General features: G+C 33.6%; 1 protein-coding gene across 10 annotated transcripts in view; it reads right to left on the bottom strand.

The window, feature by feature from the left end:
* The window catches only part of LOC105484596 (hemicentin 1), a 514524-nt gene that overhangs the window by 83984 nt on the left and 416960 nt on the right, over positions 1-13580 (bottom strand). For all 10 annotated transcript variants that reach the window (XM_024793708.2, XM_024793713.2, XM_024793709.2 and 7 more), the window contains 5 exons: positions 11993-12152; positions 9675-9799; positions 9263-9446; positions 8556-8653; positions 7403-7681 (listed from right to left, as the gene is read on the bottom strand). In XM_024793708.2, coding sequence (XP_024649476.2) covers positions 7403-7681; positions 8556-8653; positions 9263-9446; positions 9675-9799; positions 11993-12152 — 846 coding nt within the window. The remainder of the gene's footprint in view (positions 1-7402; positions 7682-8555; positions 8654-9262; positions 9447-9674; positions 9800-11992; positions 12153-13580) is intronic.

Here is a 13580-nt window from a genome sequence, read left to right as displayed (position 1 = left end):
AAACAATAAAAACCAAACCCAACTTGTGCCACTTTTTTTTTTTTTTTGAGAGGGACTTAGCATGTTACTATGTTTTTGTATCTTTAAATACCAATAGTTTCTACAAAAGCAATGTGTAAATACTGTGGAATTTTGCTATCATCTTTTCCATGAAGAGCTTTGAGAGGATACAATGACTAAGCAGAAGAAAAAATAGTTACACTGGGAGATAATTTCTGTATAAAACACATTTGTTATGTCTGGATGGCAGTAACTTCCTCTTTTGTTACTTATACTTCTAAAATTACCTTTCTCAAGAGAAGGTCAAACAATCTAAACACTGGGAAGAAACATTAAGATTCTTTAGTCTACTACCAACTTTGGTAATTCCTTTAAAACACATTCCCCTTACAATGACCATTCGAGTTTTCTATGACATTTTCATAATTCAAGCTTCCAGCTTAGTATTTGACAAGGCAGCCAAAATAGCTGTTGGACAGCTCCAGGGGTTAGCAGGTTTGTTTTTCCTTAATAAGGCACATAGTTTAGAACGGTGACTCATAGCAGAAGATCTGGAGTCTAAGTTTGAATGCTGGTGTCAACAATTATTAGCTTCATGTATTTGAGCAAACCTCTAAAATGGGGATACCAACATTATTTACCTAATAGGATCCGTGTGTGGCGTCAGTGAGATACATTATACACTTTTTTGTGTGTTTCTGTATGTTTTATTTTACAATTAAAGGTTTTTAAAAAGTTACTACTGCTGCAGTGTTTATACCCCAGCTGCTGGTATTATTAAAATTTGCTTCCTCAAATTTCCTAAATCTGCTTTCCTAAAATTAAATAAAAACTCATCATGGTTTCCAAGGCTTCCACAGGATGGTCTAAATCTATCGTTGTCATTATTAACTTTTAACATACTTATATGTAACCTAAACTTCAAATCCGTCAACAAGCTCAGTCCTTTCTTGCTCCTCATAGTCCCCCAACCGAGCATGCTGAAGTACCATCAAAGTTATATTGTCCTCAAGTTCATTTTGTGAAAACCATAAATCATTTCTTGATTCTCTCAACCAATTATAAAATTTCAATCCTCTTACTTATTGGTTATTTAATATATGTCAGTCACCATGAATACAAAGATTAATTTGGCATGCTCGCTGCCCCCACCCCAAAGTTTATAATCACTAGATTTAAAACAGTAGCAGCAGTAATAGTATTAACATGTTCTTGAGTGGTTCAAACCCCAGACTGTCCAGATCTTACCTGTGTTAAGTGATTGTGACCTATTTTACTCTGCGTTTTGTCCATATATCCTGTACTTTGGGCAGAATTAAGAGTTGTCTATACTCCAATAACTCCAGAATTTACATTTCCGGCCTAGACTCTCTTCTGAGCTCCAGATTCCTAAATGCAATTATCAAATAAACATCTCCATTTGGATGTTTGAAAACCACTTAAAACTCAACATGTATTCAGACTGAATCTATTGTCTTATTTCTCAAAACCTGTTTCTTTTTTTTCCAGTATTCTCTGCATCTAAGTGATGAATTTGCCAATTAGTCACATAAGCCAGAAACTAAGAGTCATCCTTGATACCTTCTTCATCACTTCCTGGTGTTCCAATCCACAACCAAGTCCTAATACTTCCACTGGACTTATTTCCAGAATACACCTTTTTCTCTCATCTCCCTCACTCTAATTTGAGCTACAATACCATTTACTTAATGTTTTTTTTCTTCTTGGTTGTAGGTGCCTACCCAAAATTATTGATTTCTTTCTGATTAACAGACTCAAATCTTGTTGGGGTTGTCAATGTGCTAAACAAATTACATTTCCCAGCCTCTTTAGCAGAGAGTAGATGGAGTAGATGGAGTGATATATGACAGTTCTGACCAATGAGATGTAGGTGGATGTGGTTTTGTGGGGCTTGTAAGAAAGTCTTAATTCTTTTCTAAGGGGGCAATGCTTTGCCCTTCCTAGTTTCCTGCTCTATTGTTGCATCTAGAACAGCATCTAGTTATGCTAGGGGTGAGCAGATACTGCATGATCACCAAACAACCATGTTGTAAAGGTTCAAAAGAACTGAAAATATTTGAACTGCTGAACCAATGCAACAACTGCCTACCTCCAGCCATCTCAGTGAGAAAAACGAAAGTACTTTGTTTAACTCGCCGTATTTCAACTCTGTAATTCACAGCCAAGCACAATTCCTTATACTGGTCTCTCAGAATCCATTCTTGTCCTGGTCCAAGTAGCCTTGCATTTTATAGCCAGAGTGCTCTTCTCAAACTGTAGTTCTATTTGTTATTCCATTTTTAGAACTTTGACTCATTTCTCATTGTTACAGGATAAAAAGCAGACTTCTTAATGTGGTCAACAAAGTCCTTTATGACCTGGCCCTATGAAAAACCCCTATTTTGTATAATGCTCTCCCTTGTTTTCAGTGGTCTAGCCACATTGGACTTTTCAGAACCACTAATATACCATGATACCTCCCCACCACATGGATAGAATTAAATAAAGAGTATTTCCCCAAGTTAAGATGTTTGCATTCTGAGTGGTAGCACTGCTTCAAGTGAAGAACTTTCCAGAGTTTAATGGAATTAATTTTCAACAGATGCTGAAATGCTAAAACTTCTCATCGTTCTTCTAAGCCCGTTTTCAAATCTGTTTTGAGAAATTATTGCTTATAAACTCAACTTTATAAATGGCAGGCTGTTCTTTAAGAATTCCACTAAGAATAACATTGTTGTTTTTCTCCTTAATTTGCTTCATCCAGAAATGCACCAGTCTATGATTCTGCTCCTGGGTTCTTTCTTTCCCTCCCCCCCTTCCCCCTGCCACATGCTAGACCAGGCCCCTGCATTTACAGGGCTGTATGAATACAGCAGCCTCTTCAATTCATTTTTCACTCTGTCAGAGGGATTTTTTGGAAGTGAAATCCGTCTGTAACATATTTCTCCTTAAGATTCTTCCATTGCCTTGATAATGAGGTCCAAACTTCCTCAAAGTTCTCAGATCTTTGCATAGTTTGTCCTCTGCCCATATATAGTTCCTGTCTTGTCTCTTGCTACTCTTCCTCTTACACTCAGTTTCAGGGAGTGTAAATTGACAATTCAAATTGTATAATCTCTAGGTGAGAAATGTATATAAAATCCCCCACTCATCTCTACAGTCCTACTCTTCAGGGCTCAGATTTATGCTTGAGGAGATCGAATCTGAAATTTACCATCCCACAGAATGTTATTTTATCCACATAATCCTCATCACGCTGAAAAGTAATTACTTGTTTCGTATCTGTTATTTTATCCACATAATCCTCATCACGCTGAAAAGTAATTACTTGTTTCGTATCTGTCTTCCACAGATGCAGGAAGTTGAGGGCTGAGATCATATCTTTCTTAGTGATGCATTTTTGTGTTTGCCACACCATACATGTTCATAATGATAGTTAAATGATGGCTAGAAACATACCTGTCATATAATGTATATTCAGTAATAGTTGATATGTGAATAATGAATGTACAGGATCACATTATGTCATCTCCTCTTACTCCTCACGTTCTGTGAATTGATGTACAGGAATTTGCTACCCAATCCCACCCTGCACCTCCCAGACACACAGTTGTTTGTTTGTTTTTTTTCTCATTGACACATAATTATTATGCATATTTAGGGGGTACAATGTGATGTTTCCATACGTGTATACATTGTGTAATTATCAAATCAGGGTAATTAGCATTTCCATCACTTCAAACATTTATCAGTTCTTTGTGGTGAAAGCACTGAAATTCCTCTCTACTAGCTATTCTGAGAGGGACAATAGTACATTGTTAACTGTAGTCACCCTACTTTGCAATAGAACACCAGAACTCATTCTTCCTTTCTAATTGTAACTGTACCCATTGACCAACTCCCCATCTCCCTTGTCTTTGGTAACCACTGTCCTATTCACTACTTCTATGAGATCAACTTTTTAAAATTTCACATGAGTGAAACCATGTGGTATTTTCTTTCTGTGCCTGGCTAATTTCACATAGTTTAATGTTCTCCAGGTTCGTCCATGTTGTCATAAATGACAGAATTTTACTCTTTTTTATGGCTGAATAGTACTCCATTGTGTATATCTACTACATTGTCTTTATTCATTCATCCATAGTTGAACATTTAGGTTGATTACATATCTTGTCTGTTGTGAATAGTGCTGTGATAAACGTGGATTTATTTGACATACCAATTTCATTTCCTTTGGATGGATATATATATATATATATATATCCAGTAGTGGGATTTCTGAACCATATGGTAGTTCTATTTTTAATTTTTTTAGGAATCTGTTTTTCATAATGGCTATACTGATTTACAGTCCCACCAACAGTGTGCAGGTGTTCCCTTTTCTCCACATCCTTGCCAACCCTTGTTACCTCTTGTCTTTTTGGTAATACCCATCCTCACTAGAGTGAGGTGATATCTCATTGTGGTTTTGATTTGCCTTTCTTTGATGATTAGTAATGTTGAGGCTTTCTTCATATACCTGTTGGCCATTTACATGTCTTCTTTTGAGAAATGTCTGCTGAGGTTTTTGTCCATTTTAAAATTGTGCTCTTTCATTTTTTGCTATTAAGTCCCTTATATATATTGGATATTAACCCCTTATCAGAGGTATAGTTTGAAATATTTTCTCCCATTCTGTAGGTTGTCTCTTCACTTTATCGAATGTTTCCTTAGCTGTGCAGAGGCTTTTTCTTTGATATAATACCATTTGTCTATTTTTGCTTTTGTTGCCAATGCTTTTGAGGTCTTATCCAGAAAACTCCTTGCCAAGTCCAGTATCATGAAGTATTTCCTCTGTGTTTTCGTCTAGTAGTTTCGTAGTTGGGGACTTACATTTAACTCTTTAATCCATTTTGAGTTGTTTTTTGTATACAGTGAAAGATAGAGGTCCAGTTTCATATTTCTGCATGTGGGCATCCCAATTTTCCCAGCACTATTTATTGAAGAGACTATCCTTTCCCCGTATGTGTTCTTGGGACCTTTGTCAAAAATCAGGTGGCTGTAGATGCATGAATTTATTTCTGAGCTCCTTATTCTGCTTAATTGGTCTATCTGTCTGTTTTTATGCCAATAGCATGCTGTTTTGATTAATACAGCTTTGTAGCATATTTTTAAGTTAGGTAGTCTGATGCCTTAAGCTTTGTACTCAAGACTGCTTTGGTTATTTAGAGTCTTTTGTGGTTCCATACAAATTTTAGGTTTTTTTTTTTTCTTATTCAGTGAAGAATGTCAATGGTATTTTCATAGAAATTGCATTGAATCTCATTGTTTTGAGAGTATGGCCATTTTAATAGTATTAATTCTTCCAACCCATAAACATGAAATATCTTTCCATTTATTTGTTTCCTTTCAATTTCTTTCACTGATGTTTAAATTTATTCTTACGTATCTTTTTTTTTTTTTTTTGGATAGCTATTGTATCTCAGTATCTCCAGAGGATTGGTTTCAGACCCTCTGTGAATACCAAAATCTGCAGATGCTTAATTAAGCCTGGCAGCAGGCCTTGAGAAACCCATAGATACAAAGTTGGCCCTTGGTATCCACGGATTCCACATCCAATGAATATTATATTTTTGATATGCAGTTGTTTGAATCCACAGATGTGGAACCAACACATATGAAGGGCTGACAGTAAATGGGATTATTTTCTTGATTTCTTTTTCAGATAATTTGCTGTTGGCAAATAGAAATGCTACTGACTTTTGTATGTTGATTTTGTATCCTGCAACTTTACTGAATTTGTTTATCATTTCTAAGAGTTTTTGCTGTAGTCTTTAGAGGTTTTCTATATATAAAACTATGCTGTCTGCAAACAGAGCATTTGACTTACTTCTTTCAAATTTGGATGTCTTTTATTTTTTTGCCTGGTTGCTCTAGCTAGGACTTCAATACTATGTCTAATAGAAGTAGAGAAAGTGGGCATCCTTATCTTGTGCTAGACCTTATAGGAGAAAGGCTTTCGACTTTTTCCTGTTTAGTGTGATGTTAGCTGTGGATTTATCATAAGCAGTCTTTATTGTGTTGAGGTATGTATCTTCTATCCCTAATTTGTTGAGCGTCTTTCTCATGAAGGAATGTTGAATTTTGTCAAATGCTTTTTTTGCATCTATTGAAATGATCATATGATTTTTGTCCTATCTGTTAACGTGATGTATCACATTTATTGATTGTGTATGTTAAAACATCCTTGCATCCCTGGAATGCAACCCACTTGATCAGAGTGAATGATCTTTTCAATATACTGTCGAATCTGGTTTGCTAGTATTTTGTTGAGGATTTTTGCAACTATATTGAAAAGGGATATTGGGTTGTAGTTTTCTTTTGCCTCTAAATATCCTGGAGAACTTCCTTTACTCTCAGCTTCCATTCTATGGAAGTAGCATCTACTCCAGAGAATCATTGTTCTGTTTCCCTCTACAGACGAAACTCCCTTTAATCCATCTGGAAAGTAACTAATTTGGTTCAATTTAATCCAACAAATAGCACATTAATAATCTCTAATGTATTAAATGTCATGCTAAGCACTGGGAATGCAGCAATAAGAAGACATCTGCCCTCATAAAGCTTAACTAGGGATGAAGCAGAATTTTAGGGTTACACAAATAATTAAATTTTAATAGGTGCTCTGAGAAAGATTATGACACACTCTGACACATATGCTAACTTCCACCAAACCAAGACTTTTGCCAAAATTACTTCTGCTCTTCTCTGTAGGGTGTATTTTCTGCTATGTAAGGAGCATGGGGTCTCACTTGCTTCATAGTGAAAAAATCGAACAAAATGCCAAAAGGTCTTGGTTATTGAAATAATTCATTTCATTATCTTCCTTTGTCTTCGGAGGTTAACATTTTTTACTTCAAAGAAAAGTGTTTTCTCTTTAAACTGTTGCATTGAGAACATTGGAATACATATTTTAAGTATTTAAATGCACATAAGAATAAATAGAACTAGACTATTTGAAATGATTATTCCAGCTATAATCTCTAGACTGGATTATTTAAAGGCTGGGATAATATATAATAGTATCCATATTATGCTTTTTCATCAAATTTCTATAATCAGATGTGGTTTCAATTCTTGGCAAAAGTTTAAAAAGCTACTTATCAATGGGTTATAAGATTTTATCAATGAATAATGTTTTATGAGCTGGAGTTTTCATCTCTTCAGACAGATAAAGAATACAATTTAAATTTAACATGCTTCAGATGAGAGTAAGTCAAAGTGAATTATAAAATAAAAATGCAATAAAATTTGTTCAAAAAATTGTCTCATCGCAACTGATTCTAAGAATTATACTTTTTTACTAAATATTCACTATCACTTATTTTCCAGTTATTCTACATTGACCACAATGTTTACATACCTAAGACCTTGAGGATAAAGTGCTTGCTGACTTCTCCAGCTTCATTTGAGGCAATGCAGGTGTACTTTCCCGAATCTTCAGTCTCTGCTTTGAGGAGCTGCAGGACCATTCCATGGGTGCTGACTGTCAGATGGGCATCAAGCCCCAGAGGCTGGCTATCTCTAAGCCAGGCCATACTGGGAGCTGGGGTTCCATGTGTAATGCATGCCATAGAGGTGGAACTGCCTTTGAGAATTGTGATTTCCTCTGTCCCCATTGAATTGTCCATATTTGGTGGGGCTACATAGAAAACAACATGGGCAAAATTTGGATGTCTATTGGAGTTTGAGATCAATTTAAATTAAAACATTTGAATAATTCTATAATGTTTCTGTGGTTGATAAAAATATATACTTTAAAATTGTGTAATTAAGGACTTTACAATAAAAATATCTATTAGGTATGCTAATTATTAACCTTCCAAATATTAGTAATAAAACTTAAAAATTGTTTTCTTACAGAACACACAATGTGTTTTAAATTTTGGTGATTTTTCAACTTCTTTGGTCCATCTCTTTAATTTGTTGTAATGTATATAATAGTTTTAGTAGTATTCTTTTAACTACTTTATACAGTATAAATAAAATAATATCAAGTTATAGAGTAAGTCATTTGTAGATTATAATAAAGAGTTACTTAAATGAGGTGCTCTTGGGGATTGAGAAATGTGGATCAGCAAACTTCAGTATTTCCGAAATGGAAGGTATTGTGTTCTCTCCATATATATACATACACACACATGCATATATTCACATACATCCATTCATAGTTTGAATACTCTAAACAAGCTGCTAATATTGTTAGAAAAGTTTTCACTTTTTCTTTACGTGAAAAGACTGGTGTCATGTCTGGATTGAAATGCTATTTCAAAAAATTAGACTTGATTTATTGCAAATTTCTAGATCAGTAGAGTATTTTGACAGACAGACAGTATGGTCCAATAATATGGACCCTTTGGAAGAAAATACATTCTCTAGTCAGTAAGATCCTATTTCACTAATCCTTTTTGATAAAATCAGATTTCTAAATCTCTGAGGAAGTCAGTTTCTGAAGATAAGTCTGTTGCTTAATACTTGACATAGTAAAGTAATAGGGTCATTTCTGTGACACATACCAAACACTTGAAGACTGTAATGCTTATTATCCACCCCAGCTCTGTTGGCGGCCACACAAGTATACACAGCGGCATCAGACACCTGAGCTCTCACAATCCTGAGGAACAATTGATCCAACATTTCATCACGTGATCCCATGCAACAAATACACATAAAATAGTTATGATTTATAAATAGGCTATAGGTGGTAATTTATGTTGGGAAATTTTAATTATGAGGCTTATAGCCATCCATCACAAAATATAGGGGCCTCAAATGCAATTTATTCTACAAAGCTGATTAGGCAATGACAATAAACCACTGGAAATATAGCACAATTTAAGAGGTGAATATTTTTCAAATATATATTAATAGAGAGTGCTGCTAACATGAAAATCACATTATCATAGTAGGCATCTTCCTACTACCTTGCCACATAAAGTTTTAGCTAAAACAGTAATTCCTGGAAATACATATGTGATAACAAACCTGTCTATAAAAGAACACTTTACACATTTATTAAAAAATGAAAGCAATTAAATAAGGATTAAAAAAATCATTTCAAGTGTATATTTGTTGTCCTCCCTCTACTAAAAATATACTTAAAGGGGAAAAAAACTGTAAAGGCTTAGAAAAAAACATTTCTTCAACACTGTTTAAATGAAGGAAAAGTCTACAATCACAGTTACTTCATCTGTTTAGGAAATCAGACACAATAAAAGCTGACCTGATAACTTGTCCTGCTGCCAGTAACCGGATATGGGAGGAGAGAGGCAGAGGAAGTCCATTCTTCAGCCAGTTTATCTGTGGTGGAGGTGTCCCTGTGGCTCTGCATTCAATATTTATTGAGGTATCCACTAAAGTCATTAGTTTCTCTGCTTCATCTTTATTACCCCTAATTGTAGGTGTAACTGTGTCGAGGAGAAAGTGAGGGAAAGGGAAAATGGATGTATTATGTATTACTAGTTCAAATAATTTCAACTACAATTGCTCTCATTTCAAAATTGTATCCCAAAAGGAAATAACGGAGGGATCAAATTTAAAACGAAATGCTCCAGACACCTGCTACTGGACCTTCACTTCTACTGGTAGATTCTTTAAGGCAGCATTATCCAAAGAGGGGGATATTTCATATTTACCAAAGACATTCAAGTTAAAAATTCGGTCTTCTTCTCCAGCGGGATTAGTAGCAACACATGTGTATTTCCCCGTGTCAGACGTAAGAGCTCCATAAATGTTTAATGTGCTGCCATTTGCGCTCACACTATGGAAAAGATCGTAACAGGGGCTGAAATGAGTTTGAATCTATTGCACTAAGTACATGAAAGCCTATTAAAAATCAGTTGCTGAAAGTGATGGAAAATTCAAGCAACCAACTGAAATTCTACAGTAGTGAGTCTCATATCCACCACTTCCTTATGAGAAAAAAGAAAACGAACAAAATCAGGAATACTTCTCTATTCAAATCACAGGCAAAGACATGTTTTTCTCAGAGATAGAATACTGTATTCTTAGTTATCAAAATAAGGTTCGAATTCATGTTATACAAAATTCTGGCATGAAAGTTGAAGACTGTTACAGACAATGAGAAACTGAAAAAATTACACATAAAAATCTAGTTATAAACAATACCTTAATAAAAACAGAACAGGATCATTTAAATTGTGACAACAATATATGTGTTTATATTTTGCAAACATTTTTTCTACAAGTTGCTAAATAAAGCTTTTCTTTTGAATTACATAATAGTAAAAAATAAATGTACAATGAGATAATTAAAGATCTCTGAGCTAAGGTTATTTCATTATTGGTTGTTTTCACACACCATTAATTCCAAATCAAAATTTCCTGTGTTTTTGGTAGAGATTAAATTGCCATCTACAGTTGTACGATAGTGATTTCATTAGAATCACCCTGTGTCAAAAGTAAAAGCTCCATTTCTATTATATTTTGTTATTAAATGTTTATTGAGAGCTATGTTATTATCTTGGATATAGTTGTGTTTTTTTTTCAAACTAAAATTTTTTAAATTGCATGAGTTTAATTAAATTAATAAGCAAAAAGCAAGTTGCCGTGATCAAAAAAAGTAGTACACTGACTTTGGAAAAACTATTGTAGTTGATAGTATACAATATGTATACAATATATATATGTATATAATATGTATACAAATCTATACATATTATGGAATGAATGAATAATAAAGATATAAGAATAAGTAAATTTAGAATGTTAATGTAGGAGAAGGAATGATAGACTCCAAATTCCTAGCTACAAATACTATCTTATATAAAAGATATCCATATATAAAAGATCTTATCTTTATATCCCTTATAAAATCTTTAGATGCCATCGAATATGTACTTGGTCTGAAATATGGCAAATACCAGCTGATTTAACAAAATAATTAAATACTTGTTATTTACTCAAAAATGTTCACACCAGAGAAATAAAAGTTAAAATGTATCCTCTAAAAGACTAGAAATTTTAATACACAATGAATACAAAGAAAATAACATTTATCTCTTTAAATTATATATATTCAATTTATTGACCAGAAAATATACTCCAAACCCTTAAATTTACATATTGGTCCAAAATGTTAAAGTCTACAATACATGTAGTTAATGCCTACTTATGCATATAATTAATCTGGTGTAGGTAATGGAATTTTGTGATGAAAAATCTAGTATAATATCAAATTCCAGATTGTCCTTCCAAAGGAATTTGTTGTTGAAAGTAGGAGGAGGCCCTTACCACATTATTATTCCATCTCTATGTGGTTTGTGGCATGGGTAACAAGTGCCAGCTGAAAATGGGATTTGGACAAACCATTATGAGAGTTATGACATTATCGTATATTTTCTCAAAATGAGCCAATCAGGATAGCATGTCCAAGTCTATGTGGTTTGTTGCATGGGTAACAAGTGTCAGCTGAAAATGGCATCTGAACAAACCACTATAACAGTTATGACATTATTGTATCTTTTCTCAAAAGGAGCCAATTAGTATAGCATGTACACAGTTTGGTTGTTTCAGCATACAAAATCATATCTAGAATTATTGATGAATCATTTGTGAGATAAAGTTGGTTTGGCATTTGCAGGAAAGCACTAATTATTTTTATGGCATGGGCTTTAGTATAACCATTCTGAAATTACAAGAACAAAATCAGCAACAGTTAACATTACAGTTAATGAGTTAATTAAAGTTAGTCAAAGTTAATGAGTTAATTAACATTACAGAGTTAACAGATAAGAAACATACACAATTCTGAGTGATTCTCTAAGGAGAATGTCTATGTCCAGTTCTCAAAAGTTTTCTGTTTCGTTGTGAATATAATGATAGCTAAGTTCCAATGGGATGGAATTTGGTATTATTATTCATGTGAAATTTGAAGCATAAAGCATTGCAGAAGGCCTTACAATTTATAATGGAAGGTTATTTTTAAACATACCGGATTCTTTCTGTTTCACCACTAGCTACGGGCTTTCCATCTTTAAGCCATTGAATAACTGGAGTAGGAATGCCATTTGCATTGCAGACCAGCTCAACATTTTCTCCTAGAAGGACACTGACATCACTTGGAATTTCAGCACCAGCAACACTTGGAGGAACTTTGGAGAAATAATTAGGAATTTCATTAACAAGACACAGGATATAAATTCTAATAAATATAACAGAGTCATAAAACAATATGCCATTTCTAGTTCATATTCTTTGTAGATTATGGTTCAAGATCAAACTATTGTTATCTTCATGAATTACTTTTAAATGATGAAGATAAAGGAACTCTTCAATATTTCTGGTGCATTTGTAAGTTGATATAATTATTTAGTCATAGAGGTTAGTGATAGAGCTACCTCGTGATCACCCTTTCTGGCCAAATTAAATCACTCTTAGATTAAATCCTCAATGGATAGTACAGTTAAAGAACCACAAGCACATAGGTAAGGCAGCCATGCATTTTTTGTGTGTGTGTTTTTCTTTTGCTCTTAATTCGCTAGACTTATAGACTCTGTCTTATAAAACCTTGGCATAAAGATCTGAGGAAAGTATCTAAGTTGGTTATTTCTTTCTCCATTATTGAATTTAATTATTATTTATTCTGAAAAATTGATAGGTTTATTGTAGTTCTGAAGAGGCAATAGTTTCTATTTTCTTTTTCTAGCCATCTTTGGTTTTCACTTTGATTTCACTGAGAAATATTGTGTAATAAAAATACTGCCAATGGTATCAGATAGAAACATGTTTGAATTTCTATTCTATATGATCATAGTGATGTGCAGAAAGTAGTTCACACCAGGTCACAAAGCCAATTTTGTACATGTTTTCCCCACTCTGTGTTCAGTAACATCCCTTTGGTAGGTTGAAATCTTGTATATATTAGATCATGGTGGGAATATTTATACCATGGACACTGGCAAACAATTGGCTACAAATCATAATCTTTTTGTCTGGAGAGACAATTCTTAAACATTTACCAGCACATCACTGAATAATCTCTATAAATCTAATTTTAGTCATTCAGAAAATAATAATTATACCACATTTGCAGAATTTAGAGTATTAAAGAAGTTGAGTCAATAAGAACATTAGTAATAAGAGACATCCTACAATGAGTATCTAATATATGACAAGCACTGGACTAGGTCCTATATACATATATTATTTCTAGTTCTAAGACATAATAAAGTATATAAATATCTAGTAAAATGTTTAGTTCTACCACATATCTCATGATTAGCATCTGTTATTATTAATGCATTAAACATAATTAAATATGCAACTTCTGATACTGAATCTCTAACTAGCTGTTTTTCCTTTAGCTTCTGAAATCCCAAAGCATCACTAATCATCACAGAAAGACCTACTGATAGCTGTGAAATTAATTCTTCTAATTGTATTTTTTTGGAGCTATCTTTAGCAGAGCACACAACAGATACATAATATTCATAATAGAATTCATAATTTATGAGAAATTATTTCCCTAATAAGACTGGAATAAAAAGTATTTCAACTTAGTTTCAAGTTAGACCTTCATT

This window comes from Macaca nemestrina, chromosome 1, assembly GCF_043159975.1.
Source record: "Macaca nemestrina isolate mMacNem1 chromosome 1, mMacNem.hap1, whole genome shotgun sequence".
NCBI lineage: Eukaryota > Metazoa > Chordata > Mammalia > Primates > Cercopithecidae > Macaca > Macaca nemestrina.
Note: the sequence above shows the minus strand (reverse complement) of the source record. Positions and strands in the feature narration are given on the sequence as shown.